The sequence below is a fragment of the Cuculus canorus genome, chromosome 5 (assembly GCF_017976375.1).
Source record: "Cuculus canorus isolate bCucCan1 chromosome 5, bCucCan1.pri, whole genome shotgun sequence".
Lineage (NCBI taxonomy): Eukaryota > Metazoa > Chordata > Aves > Cuculiformes > Cuculidae > Cuculus > Cuculus canorus.
In genome coordinates, this window is record NC_071405.1 from 17,642,775 (window position 1) to 17,660,028 (window position 17,254).

Consider the following 17,254-nt stretch of genomic DNA (forward strand, 5'->3'; position numbering starts at 1 on the left):
CATACTCTATCCACTTCCTATATAGAGGGCAATGCCTCCACCCCTCCTTCCCAGTCTGTCCCTTCTGAACAGCCTGTAAGGAATCGATAGCCACAGTAATGCTGGTTTGAAGTTTTTCCTCAGAGCAGCTTCCATAGCAACTGGTCTTTGTGGACCAGCTTGTCTTTGGCAGTTCATATTTAGACCTACAAAGATTGCTTATGTTGTACTGGTCAACAATTTCCTCTCACCAATAGCAAACCATTAGGAGTCCTGGCTGATAATGCTGGATCTGTCCTTTGTTTTTCTGTCACCGTCCGTAAAGCTTATCTATGGTCTCAAGCAGTTCTGGATGATAACATCATTCCTTGATAAGAGCCTCTGTGGCAAGACTGCATTCAGTGGTCTGCATTCTTGGTGGTCAAGAAGGCCAATAACATCTTGGCTCTATCAGAAACAGCGTGGCCAGCAGGACCAGGGAAGTGATTCTGCCCCAGTACTCAGCACTGGTGATGCTGCACCTTGAATATTGTGTTCAGTTTTGGGCCACTCACTACAAGAAAGACATTGAGGTCCTGCAGCGTGTCCAGAGAAGAGCAATGAAGCTGGTGAAGAGGCTGGAAAACAAGTCTTACGAGGAGTGGCTGAGGGAACTGGGGTTGTTTAGCCTGGAGAAGAGGCTGAGCGGAGACCTTATCACTGTCTACAACTATCTGAAAGAAGGCTGTAGAGAGGTGGGTGTTGGTCTTTTCACCCAAGTGGTGATAGTACAAGAGGGAATGGTCTCAAGTTGAGCCAAGGGAGGTTTAGATTGGACATCAGGAAAAAATTCTTCACAGAAAGGGTTATCAGGCACTGGAAGAGGCTGCTCAGGGAGGTGGTTGAGTCATCATCCCTGGAGGTGCTTAAAAGACGGGTAGATGAATTTCTTAGGGATATGATTTATTAGTGGACAGGTACATTTGGGCTTGATAATCTCAAAGGTCTTTCCTAGTCTAATGATTTTATGGTTCTATGATTCAGCAGTTGCTTGTTAAATCCTAGCGCACTCTTATGTGGGCCCACTGTGTTAACCTCATTGCACAGTGAATATACAAGATTCTTAAGGGTATAGAGATAGCAAACCCATCTATTGTATTATCAGTGGTCTGCTGACGCATAGGTTCGTGACTTTGTTTCTTCTCGTCCAACACAAGCAGCTGAAAGACTGACCTGACATCTCAAACAATTTTTCCAATCAGGCACAATAGTAATGTGAATCTGGGAATGACTGGTGGTAAAGACACTAGAGCAAAACATCTGAAAAACATATGTATTTCCTAGCCTGGTAAATACACAGTAACAGGAAACACAAGTTGATAACTATTGGAGATCAAGGTAGATTAGCAGCAGTGTTTAGAAAATCAGTAGCAGGCAAAAGAAATATCCCCACCCCCTTGATCACAAGGTGACCCTTCTCTTTCACGTGCAGAGCTTGCTATTGCCATCCACTGCTTTGCCTCTTTTGAAGTAAACTCTTCAATATGTTCCATTTATTTTTAATTGATAGTAATTCTGGGACCACCATTAAGGTGTCTGCCAACATGTTATACGAGGCACTGTGCAGGCAGTGTATGACACTGGTACTTGTGAACTTGTATTTTTTATTTATAAACATCTAGGCAACTAGAAGATGCTGTCTACAAAAGCCTTGGGGATCATGGTGTGCCTGAGCTTTGACATCAGTTGCCAGTTAGATTCACTACAACAACTAATGCTAAAACCTCTTTTGTGTAACGAAGACAAGGCTGCTGGCTGGGTGGCTCCATAAGAGGACCAAAGCACAATTTGCTGACTTTTGGTGTTATCTTCAAGAAGCCTTTATTCCCTTAGTTTTTGGGAGAAGAGCTGGAAAAGCAGAGAAGCCATACACAGTTATTAGAGAACATCTTACTGTTCATTGCTGTAAGTTGTCTGAGATGGTATTTCCATTGTTTTAAATATCTAGCAGTGCATAGAGAGTCCACAGATGCTTTGAACTTTCTTCTCACTTTATTTATTTACATTGAACAAGTAGGTCATTGCTTTACTACAACCCCGATAGTTCTGGCTACTTTTTAAATAACTTGAAGAGAACTGCGCAGACTCTGCTCTCTCTGCTAATGACTTCTACCAATGCGCTTCCTGCTTGTAACATCATATGCTGTTCAAGAGAGAAAAAACGTTTTGACTCTGCTGGGGTTTTGAGGTTTTTTTTTTTGTGCAGAAAATGATTAGCAGTAAGTTTTCTCAATCTGGGCTTTCTTTGTGTCCATTTGGTCATTGTTCAATGAAGATAACTTGAATTCTGTTGTCATACCTCCTACCACCTGATGGCTTTCAGTGTATCATCCCCAGCAATGTCAACTCACTTCTGCCCTCACTGGGGCCACTTTCTCTGCTTGCTCTCTTCAGACTGTTTTAAAGATAGATACCCTGAGCTCTGACCTCGGCTTTTCTTTCTCTCAGTCCAGGACTGCCTGTCCTCTTCCAGCTATCTCCTTACAGTTAATGAGCCTCCTCATTCATTTATTCTGTCTCCTTGCAAGTATTTTTAGACTGTGATCATCTCCCTTGAGTTGGCTATTTCTTAAAAAGGTAAATGCTGTATCACGTCATCTTTTCTCATATGTTCCCTGTGCCTTATTACTTGAGACTCTTCATATTTTAAGTCTGTATCCTCTGAGGATATTCAATGAAGACCTTTTGCATGTAGGCTTTGAGGACTGCCCTGTTGTGTAGTAAGAAGAGGAAAACCATCTACTTATTTTGCATGAGATACTTACTATACTTAAGAACAGACTACTTCTGATTTACTTCGTGGTTGCATCCCTTAATTTGTCCCATACTGTCATTGCAAAGACTTCTGACATCTTAGAGGTGGCACCATTTTTTCGGGTAGCCACACTTAAAATAGACAAGCCACTAAGCAAAAGTCTATGGTTTCTATGCTAAGGTCTTAAGCAACAGGGAGCTTTTACTTCAGCCACTAGCATTACCAGAGAAGAAATGATGCTTATGTGATTTTCCAAAGCCAGAGAATCCCTAAGTGTTTAGTTTTGGGTTTTTTTAAAGCCCTTTATAAATATTTAAGCATTGTCACAAGAAATTATGTTCTAAAATATATTTGCTATTGCAACTGTTATTTAATAAAATGCAAATAACAAGTAATGGCTCTCTAAGTACAGAAAACAAGAAGCTTTTATTATTTATCCTCATAAAACTTTAGAGCTATTGAACAGATTTAGAATTTTTGACATCGTCACTGAACTCAGCCTTCATTTACTAAATTATAGCAAAGAGCAAAGGTTTTGTTCACAACTGTTGAGCCCTGTTACATTTTCTTTCCAAGGACTTTTATGAGTGGATGCACAGGCATGACAAGGAAGGGATGTCAGGGCAGCTGGATAATTAAAGAGCTACTCTCAATTGTTCCTGCAGAACCACTACTCTATTCCAAACAGAGCAGTCCACACACTTGGGAATGAGCAGAGAAATAAGCCAATATACAGAGTCATTGTAATGTTATAATTTTATAGCTCTTTTCATCTCAGAGGATCATAATTGTATAATCTGTATACATCTGAAAGTCCCACCACTACTACTGAAATCCAGTAATTTTCTGCAAAGGAGTTGTTTAGCTGCATAAAGTGGCGAGGAACACAGGAACACGGGTTTCTGACAGGAAAAATGATTGTGGGGAACTTTGCTGCAATTACTCCAACTGGGACCTCTCTGTGCTTCAATGTGGACTGAGACTTCATGGCGAAGGCAGACAGCTACGACCCTGGCACAGTGTCCAGATGTGACCCAGCCTTGCTGTGAAGAGGCAACAGGTTTCATAGACAACCGATCCTGTTGTGCTGCGTAGGGGCTGTCCTGGTAGAGTGGCCCATCAAAACTCTGAGTTGATTTTGCCCTTCTCAGCACGCAGCGCCCAAAGCTTACAGCCTGCGGTAGCGCGGCAGCAGGCACTGAGTGCCATGAGCAGCCCAAGACTGCAGTGTCAATCAAACACCAAAACTAGAGTGAGGGTGTTAAAGCATAATTTCCGCTGATGTGAGGAAGCTGCTGACTGAAATTTTGGGAGCCTGTTGCCTTTAGAAACATACGAAAAAGAAATTGGATCAACCAGTCTGTGGTTTAAAAGTAATCCTGGGAATCCTTCCAAGGCAAAGTGTATGGCACGAGGTGCTGGCTCCGGTTCCAGTAACAAGGTGACTGTCTACTCACCTTGATGCCTTTGGGTCAGTAAAGAATAATTTATGTCAAGATACTGTTAGTGAGTGATGATACTAGCTTAATTTTCTTGTAGCTTTCAGTTGAGGTTGATAGCGTAATTTATAAACAGAAATTAAAATGGGTCTGCAAGATGGTTATTAGATGCATTTTTAGATTGATCATTGAAGCAGGAAAATTGAAAGGACTTGTCCAAAATCATATGATGAATTATTGGCAAAGCCAATAAACAAATCTTAAATTTTCCTTCAATGTGACCTTGGGTATGCTGTAACAAACGTACAGAGATAGCTAACGAACTGTCAAAAAGCACAATACAGCTCATGTAAAAAATCAGAACACTTTTTATTGTTCACTGTTAGTGAAAATACAATGTCTTACATGTGGAAACAGTGGTGCGTTCATGCGAACACACACGGGGTGGAAGGACATATATCCTACAAATTTTAATTATCCAGCTAAGGGTTTTTCCATGGTTACTTTGCTCATCACAATAGACTTTGCTTGTTATTGATCCAAATGTGTGTACAAGCGTGAAGTGGTGGGTGAAGGGTGGTTACAAAGCCTTTAGCAATGAGTGCCTCTGTTCTGGCTCATGAGAAATGCAAGGATGAAAGCAGGTGCATTCCTCTACCTGGGATGCACCAAGAGCACTTCTGAGGGAGAAATAACATTTTTCACAGCTTGTTAGTTTACTCTCCAGCCTATTAAAGAGAAGCAACAGATTCCTATCCAGCCCACAAAAGCTGATGCAGTTTGCCAAAACAGAGGCTTCCTATTGCAGCTTCTGGGGAATCCAGGGCTATGATCCTAGTAGAGATGTCATGGTATCCTTTCTTAAGACACCTATTAGCATAGGATCTCAGCACTGATCTCATGGGCTACTGCTGCAGCTAGAAAACAACTGACACGTTAGGCTGATTAATCCCTGTAGTAATTCCATTAACCTCCTTAATGGAGTTACAACATGGATGAATTTATCCTTACCCCTCTGCAGTAATGCAAGAGGGAATTGCCTTGGAGAGCCTATAAATACGGTGTGGCAGGGACATCTGAGGTAAACATATTTTTTGTTTGTTTTAGTGCAAAGTGAAGCATCCAGACTGGCTGGAAAACCTTGCTGTCTTCTAGGATTTTGAACTCTTCACAGCACTAATGGTGCAGTTTCCCCTGCAAGAGGGTGATGCATCAGGGCTCAGACACATCAGCAGGGCTCTTGCCACCTTCCTGACAGCTCGCTGTGTGTCCAGATTTCTCTCTCTCTCACACCGGCACACATAGCCTGCCTCATCACACAGCTTCTCAGACACAGCCTTTTTATTCACCTCTGCGGTTTCTTCTCCTTTCTCCATCAAGATTTATTTACTTGCCTCTCCCTGTAAGAAGGGCAGCTTTGCCTGGACTGTGTCATTGGACAAAGGACTGCTAAAAATAAGTAGCAGAGCTGCGGTCCTGACACATAATTGCACACAGAGCAGATCTAGAACAGAAATTAAGAAATTCTATATTTCTCTTTGTTCCCTTCCTGATTTTCTAGCCTGTGGAAAGGTTTACCTGCTGCCTTAGCCAAGTGTATAGCTTGCTCCTAGGGTGGCTTGATTGCATTGCAGTTCTGTCATTAAAAGCTTTCCAGTACTGCCAAGTTACCTCAAGTATATAAGAACCAAAAAGGCACCCTGCAACCCCCTCCCAAGGAACAGACACCGTTTTTGCAGCCTACCACAACAGCCCAGGCTCTCTGAAAGCTCCTGCGGCAGTTTGTTAGGGACTACATAGGGTGGCTAATGAGGCTGGGGGCTGGAGGAGTCAGGCAGGAAACCACAGGAGGGTCTGACTAATTCTTCTGCTAGTTCAAAGACTGTGCCATGTACACAGGTGCAGTGATGTGACTACTAAGCTGCAGTATCTCTTCATCTACATAGATTGTGAACTCCTTGTTAATATGCTAAATTTATTCTGTTTGATAGCCAGTCTTTTCCTCCCACAGAGGCTGCAATCCTGAGTGATGGAGTAGCCCAGCTCTTTAGTGATCCAGAAGACGGTAGGAGAGAACTGGGGAGGCGCTGCGTGCATGGAATGCACACATACGCCTGGGGATTTTATTTCTCTTTCTGCCCACGGTAGTCACTTCCCACGTTCAGCACAGGGATCAGAAGTCCTAGCAGCCACCTCTTGCCAAAGACCTCCTGCAGGTTCTCCCTCCAGGGCCGGGCTCTTACCACCATTCCTTTCCGCACCTGGTACCGTGTCTGCCCGCGCAGGATCAGCAGCATCTGGTGGCAGCAGAAGCCGGCGCAGGCCAGTCCGATTCCAAGCCAGAGGTAGAGCATGAGGATGACAAACATCTCGGAGCTAAGGAGAGCTCCTGCAGGCCAACAGTCGAGCGGAGGTAGGACAATAAAAGAAAGAGTTTAGACACACCTCATTTGCCAGTGTAACACTCAATTCTAAGAATGGACAAGCTGGTTATATTCTCTGCCTGCAAATGAGGAGTTAGGAACAAGACAGGCTGGTTGCTCTAATTATATAAAATAGTTTTCTTTGTAGCGTTTGATGCAAAGGACCTCACTGGGGAGATACTAAAATGATAATGGTCTCTGTACACTTCTTCTTTCACTGTCAAAGTAACAATCTAGATTATGGGGCAAATTCAGCCAAAAGTGAAACATGTCTGTAAGATTTCAGCACTATTTCGAAGAATGGTTAGTCTACTTAAGGCTCTGTCTGCTCACCACAGTGAATCTAATAATTCTATGCTCCTTTTAAGAAGAGATATGGGTCCTACAGCATGTAGATGCTTCTAGAAGTCTCACTGTGTGCATTAATACTAGGCAGAAAGATTGGGGATTTGTCACTTTTGCTCTCTTTCAAATCAATATATATATATGTTAAAAAAGAAAAATAAACCTACCATTGGGCACAGGCAGCTTTCATATGAATGCAAGAAACAGAAAATTTTCCAAAATACAATGCAAATTCCCTTTTTAAAGTGGCTGCTAGAATACTCAAAATATTTTGTAGGTATGAAGTTTGTAATTCAACAATTTTTGTAGTATATATTTATGTTGAATGTATTTAAATAAAAATGTTCTGTGGGCCCTTTCCTCTACATTGATTTTAGATCTCCATCTGGAAAACATTAGTATAATAGCAGGCGTAACTGAGTGACCTTTCAGTGTGCAGGCAGATTTAAACCCACTAAAATAATACTCTCTGTGTGTGCATATGAATGCATACACACATATTTTGTGTATATTGGTATATTATTAAACATCCATATTTACACACAGGCACACTAAGAAAATCAACTGTGTGTCAGTACTGGTATAAATAGCCAACATCCTCTGACTGGTTCCTGCGAGGTTTAAAACTGAAAAAGATCTCACATCCCTCTGGAAGGCCATGAGGCAGGCAGATTTGGGCAGGTGAAAGCTCTGGTTGCTCCTGGGCCTGCAAGAGCAATGCTGCTGGAGCAGAGATTGCACAGACAGTAGAGGTGTGCTACCTAAAAGAAGTACATGGCTGCTTCGGGTTTTAAGTTCAATACAACAGTGGCTGGGCAAGCGCCTCTTGCTTCTCTTATGCAGAAGGCCAGATTAAATGATGTCATCTGGTTTTGCAGTCTGTGAATCCCAGCTTCTCCACCTGGCAGTGCTGTAAGTGAGATATCGGGGCTGACCCATGATGATCATGTCAAGCTTTAGGCTCAGCCAGCAGGCTCCTCCGAGGATGATTTGTAAGGACGCTGACTACACCCTCAAGATTTCAGAGATTGTCCTGCCTTGAAAATGGCACAGGAGACATTCAGTTTTCTTCCTAAATGCAATGTCATCTTTCCCTTCTCATTAGATCCCATTCAGCTCAGTGGGCTTCATATGCAATACAGCAAGGGAAGAACATGCCCCTTAGGAGGATGACAAATTCTCATACTAATTATGTCGGAATAACTTAATCTATCAGGTAGGAAGCCCAGAGCCAAATAAGGACTTCCATGACCCTCTTTTGCTGAGCCAGAGTGTGACAGACATTTGTTCTTTCCTATAGCTGATGTTTAGATGGGATGTGCAGAAAAACAGTTGTTTTCTTTAAAGCTTTTGCAAGGTGGCTATAAGCTTTATTTCTATGAACTGCTGAAATGTATCCTCAAGAAAGTAATTACCCTTCCTTCCCCTTGCAAATGTTAAGCATCTATGAGCTGTGCTTTCCAGATATATGATTTTTTTAACCTTTTATTCAGGTTACACACAGAAAGCATTTTCTATATTTTCTTTTGTGGATCCAGTCTGACTTGTGTTTACGAAAGTACTCTCCATTTGTCCCTCATCACCACAGTCCATTTTAGTCCCAGATTCACTTCTGCTTTAACTGACCCAGTGTGATCTCAAGCTTATTGCCATACATTATCTATGCCAAAAAAGCTGAATCACAGGCTGAAATTACAGAGTCTAGGTCAGATCCTGAAATCCCAAGCACGGTCTGGGCAGAAAGAGCCAACTGAAAATTTTCCTAGCATGAAAGCAGGAAACAGTTGACATAAGCCCAGCAGATTCACCCTTCATCCTCCTTTACACTTCCCCCAGTGCAGAGGGCATGCTGGAGAAGAAGAAAGGTAAAGTTTTTTCCCTGCTGTAGCAGTGCTCCATTCAGATCCTACGACAAGCCTCAAGTAGTAGTTACATAAGCTGAATAATATTGGGTGGACAACCCTTCCAGGTTACTATTCCAGGCTTTGTATTTCTTTCCTGAACTGGACGTTAAATGTACCAACTTGGTACAACCAACTTGGTGTTCTCAAGCAACCAAGATGCCACGTGCCCATACATTGCTGTGTGAGGCAGTAGTTCTTCCCTGGGCTGAGCAAGAGGTTCAGTGGGAGCTGCTGAGAGCTGCTGCCTATTGAGGGTTTTCTGGTTCCCAACTCCCAGCCCAGCACCCATCCTGGTTGTGTCCCACTTTAAAAACACCCAATGCTGCCTTTGGCAACCCCTAGTTGCTGACACTAGAGCTGAGGCACTTTGGTGGCTCTTCAGTCGTATGCCAGGACCAGCTCGTTGCAGATGAGCCCACAGAATCAGAGAGAGAGAACTAATTCCTTGATAATCTCCTCCCACATCCCTGCTCCCCTTTGCAGGCTGCTGTGCTGAGCAGAGCTTAGACACAGGAGAAAATAATTCCTAGTGGTTTTAACACTAGTGAGGCTCATGCAACATTATTCACAAAAATTCTGCTTGGAAAAATGGCTCCATAAAAATGTGATGGCAGGATTTCATGTTTATTGTCTCAGTGATTACCATGATAAATCTGCTAATTTGCCAAGTAGAGAGATATTTGTTTGTTTTCAGATGGCAACCCTGCAAACCCAGCCTGAAATCCAAAAAGCAAGCTGGGGCCTCTCTGGCTCCTGTATCCCCAGCAGCTGAGACTCCATACTCAGATAATCAACACTTCTGGTGATGGTGCATGAGCCAAAACAGACTCCGGGTCCTTTTTGTTTGACTCTGCTGAATATGCAAAGCTAAAATATATGGCATACCTATTTTAGTCTAACAAAAGCTGATCTGAGTGTGCAAGGCACGAGCTGCATAGGGGGGGAAATTGTATTTTTCTGCAGTCGCTTTCAGGTCACAACAACAGCCTAGTCTGTCTGGCTAGTCCCTTCTCTGGGACCAGGTTTCATCTAGCTTTTGGGTTTGGGCAGCAAAAGGGCTGAGGCTGGAGAGTTTGAAGGCACATTGAAAGGTGAAGAGGCAAGGCTGGCAGATGAGAGGAAGAGCCAGGAGGGGCAAGGGGAAAGGTTGTGGATATTTATGGAAGGGCAGGGAGAGATGGGAGAAAGGGGAGAGGCAGAAGAAACAGTAAGGGATGGGGACAGGGAGAAAGAGATATTTGCTTTTGGTGCAAAGCTCTTGCAGACAACAAGCACAGAGAACTTCCCCCGGTTCCCTGTGGAGCCATGTCTCAGACAGTGGTCAATGTCACATCAACAGCCCTCTTTTTTTCTGTTTCCTGAACTCCAATTCTCCTGCGTTGGAAGGACGGCAAGATCTCAGTAAGTTTGTGCTGCCAGGAGGCAGGAGGTGGGTGACAGTGCAGGGGGTGAGTGGACCTAGACGAAGAGAATATCTCTGCTGTGATATGGGGAACCTGCAGACTTGTGCAATACCAAAACCTACAGATCCCACCACCATCACCTGTAGGACAGGCAAAGGGTTTCCCTCATCTGCAGTACAATGAGCAAAATCTCTCTTCTCCGTTTAATTGTAACACAGTCCTTGCATGACAGATAGCCCTAATCTATCACCGGCAAGCTAGTTATAGGGCATTTTCCAGAGACTGATGCATTAGGAACAGGGCTCTGGACATAACCTGAAGTCTGCTCCAGCCTCTACTTCAGGTGAAGCAAAGTCCTTTGCAAAGGCTGTCCCTAGCCCCCAAAGAGAGCTTTGTTGAACACAGCTAATTGCCTCTCTTGCCCATTTCCCCATCAACACTCCCTCCACACAGATGTTTGAGGAAGACTATGTCCTCCCTAGCCCAGGAGCCCTGGAGGAGGAACATGCTCCTCATCTCTGAGGAAGGAGTCCTTACCTGAGAAGAACTGGCTGATGGAGTGAGGCAGAAGAGTGAGGAAGGCCAGTGGGTTCGCAAAAGACATGGAGAGTGCAGCAGAAATGTAAGCCATGCCTGCCACCAGGGAGTCAAGGCAAGCCAGGGAGGTGTAGAGACAGAACATGACGAAGTTTCTCATGTTCTTGCTCCCGATGCAGTTCCCTGTGAAGAAACAGTGGTGGTCATGCCTCTGGGTGACTCTGGCACACAGTCTACAGTAGTGAGTGTTGGGCAAGGCTGAGCCAGGGAACCTGCTTCCATCCAGCCAGTCTGCCACCACTTCGGTTCCTTCACCCAAGTTTAAGCTCTTGCCCAAGTCCTCGGGGGAGCTCTGGATCACAAGAACGTAGTTGCCCAGGGCATTAGCTGAGAGGAAGAGGAAGAGGGCCCCATGCAGCAGAGCAGGAGAGAAAAGTGGGGTGGTGGAAGGGTCTCTGAACATGCTGGGGATGAAGAGAAAGATCTGGAGGACGAAGGTCACTAGGGAGATGCACAAGAAGTAGGCTGGAGCGACAACATTGAGCAACCTGAGAACTAGCATTGTGGATCACGTTCCTGCAGGGGAAAGCAAGGAGAGAAGGAACATCACCGCTCCGGCCGCACACTTCATTCTTCCATTTCCTGCCGGGTCCCGGCCACGCTGCCTCCGGGAAGTGCCCTTCGGGGCCGCTCTCCCTCGCCGCCGCCCCACGGCCGGGGCAAAGGGGCAGCCGGTTGGCAGCGACCGCTCCCCGGCTGCCGCAGAAAGCGCCCAGGCGTCTGCCTCCGGGAAACTTGCAGCAGCGATGCCCCGGGGGGCTGCGGAGGCTGGAGGGCAGACCCGGCTCCGCGATGTGCCGGCGCTGCGAGCACCGCTCCGCTCGCCCAGCAGAGTCCCTCTGCCAGGCAGGGTCAGTTCTGGTATTGCATGAGAGAAAAAAAAAGGTGGTGCTGGAGGAGGGGGGAGTGAATTGCAAGGGGGGGAGGGAGGAGAAGGGGAGGGGGGAGAGGTTGCTCTAATCCACTGCAATACGGATCAAATCCAATGCTCTAATTTATCCTTTAAAGCCACAGATCTACAGATTACCTCTATGACCGCTGCCCTGCTCTGCATGAAATTAGAAAACACACGAAACAGCTGGTCAAGTGTTGTCTGGATGCAACCTGCGGCGCTGGGCTATCGAGCCGGGGCGGCCCCGCAGCCGAAGCCCAGGACCCCGCTCCCCCGGCCCCGCGGCTCGGGCTGCAGCGCCGGTCACCAAATCCAGCCGTGCCGCTGCACAACGAGCACCCCTCACCGGCAGCCCCCGCGCCGCGGTGCCTGCAGGAGCCCGGCGGCCCGAGGGTCTGGCTCACACCGCCTCGCAGCTCCCTCGGCCCCGGGCCCTGCGGGGGCCGCCCGGTACCGGCGTGTCTGGCCCCGCGGAGCCGCCGCCACCCCCCGGCGAGGCAGCCCCCCCCCGGGCATAGCGAGACCCCCGCGGCAGCCTGCAGAGCGCAGCCCGGCGCCTGCTCTCCCTCCCCTCTCCTGCCCTCCTGTTCCTCCTGATTCGGCCTTGTCTCCGACCCTGTCCTCCCTCTCTCTCTCTCTTCTAACCTGTGTCTGTCCCTGTCTCTCTCCCTGTACCTCTGGGTTTCAGCCCTTGTTCTCTCTTCTCCCTCTCCCTCTCTGTCTCCCTTCTCCGCCCTGTTCTTGTCCGATCCTCTCCCTCCTCCGGCTCTCCCCGTGCCCGGTCACTCCCTCTGCCCGTGTCCCTGCCCGGTCCCAGCCCGATCCCTGCCCGGGTCCCTCTCCGGGTCCATGCCCGGTCCCAGCCTTGGAGCTGTCCCTTCAGCACCACCAGCCCGATCCCAGCCCCGGAGCTGTCCATTCAGCACCACCAGCACCTCCCGCGGCTCCCTCCGACACCACCGGGGGCTTCGGGGCAGGAGAAGGGTGTGCTTGGGGCTCTGAAGTCCTGACAAGTCCCACGGGGAGAGAAGGGAGGTGGCGATGGATGTTCTGCCTTTCTGCCTGCCCCAGTCCACAGAGCATTTTTCCTTCCCACAATGTGGGTGAGGAAGGCAAGGTGAGGCTTCAGCACGTCTTCCTGCCGCCCTAAAACTGCCCTGTTGGAACCAGAACGTGAAGCAAAGGTAAATCTGAGGAAGTGTCTCTGCAGGCTCTGCAGGTTTGCAGGACACCTTTGCACAACAACAGGTACCTAGGAAAGGCTTTGAGCTGGGCAGGTGCTGCCTGGGTAGTATGACATGTCGGTAGAAGATTTGCAGACATGTGCTTACCCTCTGACAGCTGCATACCTTCACTCCCCTTTGCCTACCCATGCAGTCCTTATACTGCCTACACAGGCGCTGTGCACAGCCTCTCACCCTCCTACACATCTATGTGCTGTGCCCTCCAGCTCTGATGAAAAGCATCCTTGTCTCCCTCCATGGATGAGCCACCCATGACAGGAGAAGGGGAGAGAAGAGAGCTCCTGGGTTGCAGCTCTGTCCCTGGGGACAGTCAAACTCTGTGCTTGTCAAAATCAAAGAAAGATGGGTTTAATCTAATCTTGGGTCCTAGGCTTACTGGGCAGCCCCTCAGCACAGACTCTGCCTCTCCAAGAGAGACTCTGTATTTGCCTGAAGGTTCAGAGCAAAATTAAAGTGTGTTTTGTGTCTCAGTTTCTAGGGAGAGAGTGGCTGTGTTTGTCTCCAGCACGTGCACCAGTGTGGAGACTGGTGACAGCAACAAAGATCAAGGGCTCTTCATCAGAAATAACTTCTTCTACCAGATAATTTTCATGATTCAACATTTCTGAGAAAAAAACACAGTGGCTATAATAAAAGCAAGTGCAAACCAAGCCTGTAGGCACTGGATCTGCAGTGATGAACAACTAAGAGACACCTTCAGCAGAACTGGAGGGAAAGCTGCTCAGAACCGATCAAGCTTTCACTCCCACCTCCCTCGTTCTCCTGTCACGACTACTGAGAATAAAAATCCTCCAATATTCCCTCAACTCATCAATGTAAAGCAGACTGAGCATTGCAATAGAGATACGTGACCTAGCCTGGATTTTATCTTTAAATAATCAGACAGTGTTTTCTCTGTATTTTAGCAGCTTACATCAAAATAATGTTAAAAAAAATTACAGAGAAACCTTTTCATGTCATGAAAGACTTCTGACTGAAGGGATTGCATATCACGGAAGACATTAATCTTGCCTGCATGGGGACCACCATAATGTGCAGCTGAAGGAGAGGGAAGGGAGGGAGGGAAGGAGGAAGGAAGGGAGGGAGGGAGGAAGGGAGGGAGGAAGGAAGGAAGGAAGGAAGGAAGGAAGGAAGGAAGGAAGGAAGGAAGGAAGGAAGGAAGGAAGGAAGGAAGGAAGGGGAAAGGGAAAAGGGGAAAGGAAAGGGAAAGGGAAAGGGAAAGGGAAAGGGAAAGAAACTGTTTTCCACCGGAATGGAAGAACGGTGTAGCACATTATCCCTCACACTGTAATTAAAATGCTCCTGCAAATTGATGCTTATGATTTGTCACTGTCAAAATACTGGCTTCATATTTTAGAATATAGAAAGAAAATCCTATTTCAGTGCTTTTGTGTTGGTATGATGAGATGTTGGCAGGATGGGGGAGAAGTTGTCTGGGGATGAATTTGCCTGGGGATGAATTTGCCTGTGCACATGCATGTGTGTATAAAAGGGGGACTGGTAAATAAGGAGATTACTACACAGAGTAAGTGAATAACGAGGATGATAGTTTGGAGCAAGCATTAAAGAATAACAATATTTATGCAGGAATTTGATTTTCTCCTGCTGTAAAATCAGCCTCACAAGAGAACTTGAACGTGTGGCACTCAGAAATATTATGTCTCTTTTTCTTCTTTGGGGAGATACAGTTTCCCTGGACAGAGTCTGGTTGTGACCCAGGAGGTGGAGTATTTCCCCATACTGCTTTTCAACCATAGGTGTAAGAGACAGATTCTTTTTGACTGCCTTAAACATCTTGTTTTGCTGCCTTCAAACCACTGATAAGACTGCAGCAGAGGCAGTGTTCTTCAACACCTTATTTCATTGTCTCAAGCAGCTCAGCTGCGCTTGCTGCCCAGACAGGTTATACTATAGTCTTGCCAGCAGGGAGAGCATGGACAGAACGGTACCTCGGACCCCAGAGCCCCTCTAAGCACCTCCAAACTTAGTTCCGGAACTTTGAGAAGGACTGTGAAGGCCCACCAAAATATCTATAAATAATACTCTGCAAGAGGGGCATTTGCAGCAGTGCACCCATCATCAGAGAGAGAGGAGGACTGGAGCCCAGGTGGTGTCCTTGCACTTTCTCTCCCTCTCTCTCTTTCTTCTGTCTTCTCTCTCTCTTTTCCCTTAACACAGATGTAGCATGCCAATGCCGATCTTATTCCTAAGAACACCTGTAGAAATAAATACCTTTTAGATCAATAGTTTGGCCTTCATTTAGGCTGGCAGGTACTGAACCACTAAATTTTATGGGGAGACCCAGAGTCTTACCCCAGCGGCAACTATAGGTAAACCACTTCACCCATGTGTCAAGATTTTACTCTCTTATGAATAGGGTAGGGATTATGCTACAAGCTTTTCTCTGGAAAACCTTGACAGCTGGGCATGACGAATACCTGTAAGAGCAATTTATTGTTGTTATTACCTACTGTGCAGATGTTCTCCAGAAATTAATCACAGAATCACAAGGTTGGAAAGGACCCATTGGATCATCGAGTCCAACCATTCCTAACACTCCCTAAACCATGTCCCTAAGCACTTCATCCACCCGTTCCTTAAACACCTCCAGGGAAGGCGACTCCACCACCTCCCTGGGCAGCCTGTTCCAGTACCCAATGACTCTTACTGTGAAGAATTTTTTTCTGATATCCAACCTGAACCTCCCCTGACGGAGCTTCAGGCCATTCCCTCTAGTCCTGTCCCCTGTCACTTGGGAGAAGAGGCCAGCTCCCTCCTCTCCACAACCTCCTTTCAGGTAGTTGTAGAGAGTAATAAGGTCTCCCCTCAGCCTCCTCTTCTCCAGGCTAAACAACCCCAGCTCTCTCAGCCGCTCCTCATAAGACTTGTTCTCCAGCCCCCTCACCAGCTTTGTTGCTCTTCTCTGGACACGCTCCAGAGCCTCAACATCCTTCTTGTGGTGAGGGGTCCAGAACTGAACACAGTATTCAAGGTGCGGTCTCACCAGTGCTGAGTACAGAGGGAGAATAACCTCCCTGGACCTGCTGGTGACCCCATTTCTGATACAAGCCAAGATGCCGTTGGCCTTCTTGGCCACCTGGGCACACTGCTGGCTCATGTTCAGTCGGCTGTCAACCAGCACCCCCAGGTCCTTCTCTTCCGTGCAGCTCTCCAGCCATTCTTCCCCCAGTCTGTAGCGCTGCATAGGGTTGTTGTGCCCCAAGTGCAGGACCCGGCATTTGGCCTTGTTAAACCTCATCCCATTGGTCTCAGCCCAGCAGTCCAGCCTGTTCACATCCCTTTGCAGAGCCTCCCTACCCTCCAGCAGATCGACACTTCCTCCCAGCTTAGTGTCATCTGCAAACTTGCTAAGGGTGCACTCGATGCCTTCATCCAGGTCATTGATAAAGACATTGAACAGAGCTGGACCCAGTACCGAGCCCTGAGGAACTCCACTTGTGACTGGCCTCCAGCTGGAGTTAACTCCATTGACCACCACTCTCTGGGCCCGGCCATCCAACCAGTTTTCAACCCAGGAGAGTGTGCGCCTGTCCAGGCCAGAGGCTGACAGTTTCTGCAGCAGAATGCTTTACTGAAGTCCAAGAAGACTACATCCACAGCCTTTTCCCCCATCCAGTAGTTGAGTGATTTTGTCATAGAAGGCGATCAGGTTAGTTTGGCAAGATCTGCCTTTTGTAAACCCATGTTGACTGGGCCTGATCACCCGGTTCTCTTGCATGTGCTTCATGATAGCACTCAAGATTACCTGTTCCATGACTTTCCCTGGCACTGAGGTGAGACTGACAGGCCTGTAGTTCCCCGGATCCTCTCTGCAACCCTTCTTGTATATGGGCACAACATCAGCCAGCCTCCAGTCTAGTGGAACTTCCCCAGTCAGCCAGGACCTCTGGAAGATGATGGATAGGGGTTTGGAAAGGACATCCGCCAGTTCCTTCAATACTCTTGGGTGGATCCCATCCGGCCCCATAGACTTGTGGGCGTCTAGCTGGGCAAGCAAGTCTCTAACCGCCTCCTCTTGGATCATGGGAGCCTCAATCTGCCCCTCTAACTCTTGGATTTGTAAACAGAAGGAACAACTTTCTTTGCTATTAAAGACTGAGGCGAAGAAGGCATTAAGTACCTCAGCCTTGTCCTTATCCCCTGTCACTGTTATTCCTTCTGCATCCACTAGAGACTGGATATTCTCCCTTGTCCTCCTTTTCCTGTTAATGTA

The 17,254-nt window shown here is 47.0% G+C and overlaps 1 protein-coding gene across 1 annotated transcript; it reads right to left on the reverse strand.

Annotated features, from left to right (window-relative positions):
• Window positions 1-4,562: 4,562 nt before the first annotated feature.
• Window positions 4,563-11,766, reverse strand: ZDHHC22 (zinc finger DHHC-type palmitoyltransferase 22). The gene is made up of 2 exons (XM_009566769.2): window positions 10,825-11,766; window positions 4,563-6,601 (listed from the first exon to the last, which is right to left on the reverse strand). Exons 1-2 carry the CDS (start codon window positions 11,384-11,386, stop codon window positions 6,336-6,338), a joined length of 828 nt encoding a protein of 275 aa, XP_009565064.1. The 5' UTR covers window positions 11,387-11,766; the 3' UTR covers window positions 4,563-6,335.
• Window positions 11,767-17,254: the final 5,488 nt, after the last annotated feature.

Excerpts from the sequence above, each read along its gene's own strand:
- ZDHHC22 (XM_009566769.2), bottom strand. The coding sequence starts at position 11,386 with ATGCTAGTTCTCAGGTTGCTCAATGTTGTCGCTCCAGCCTACTTCTTG. Across the intron at positions 6,602-10,824 it reads CATCAGCCAGTTCTTCTCAG|GAGCTCTCCTTAGCTCCGAG; the intron begins GTAAGGACTCCT and ends GTTGGCCTGCAG.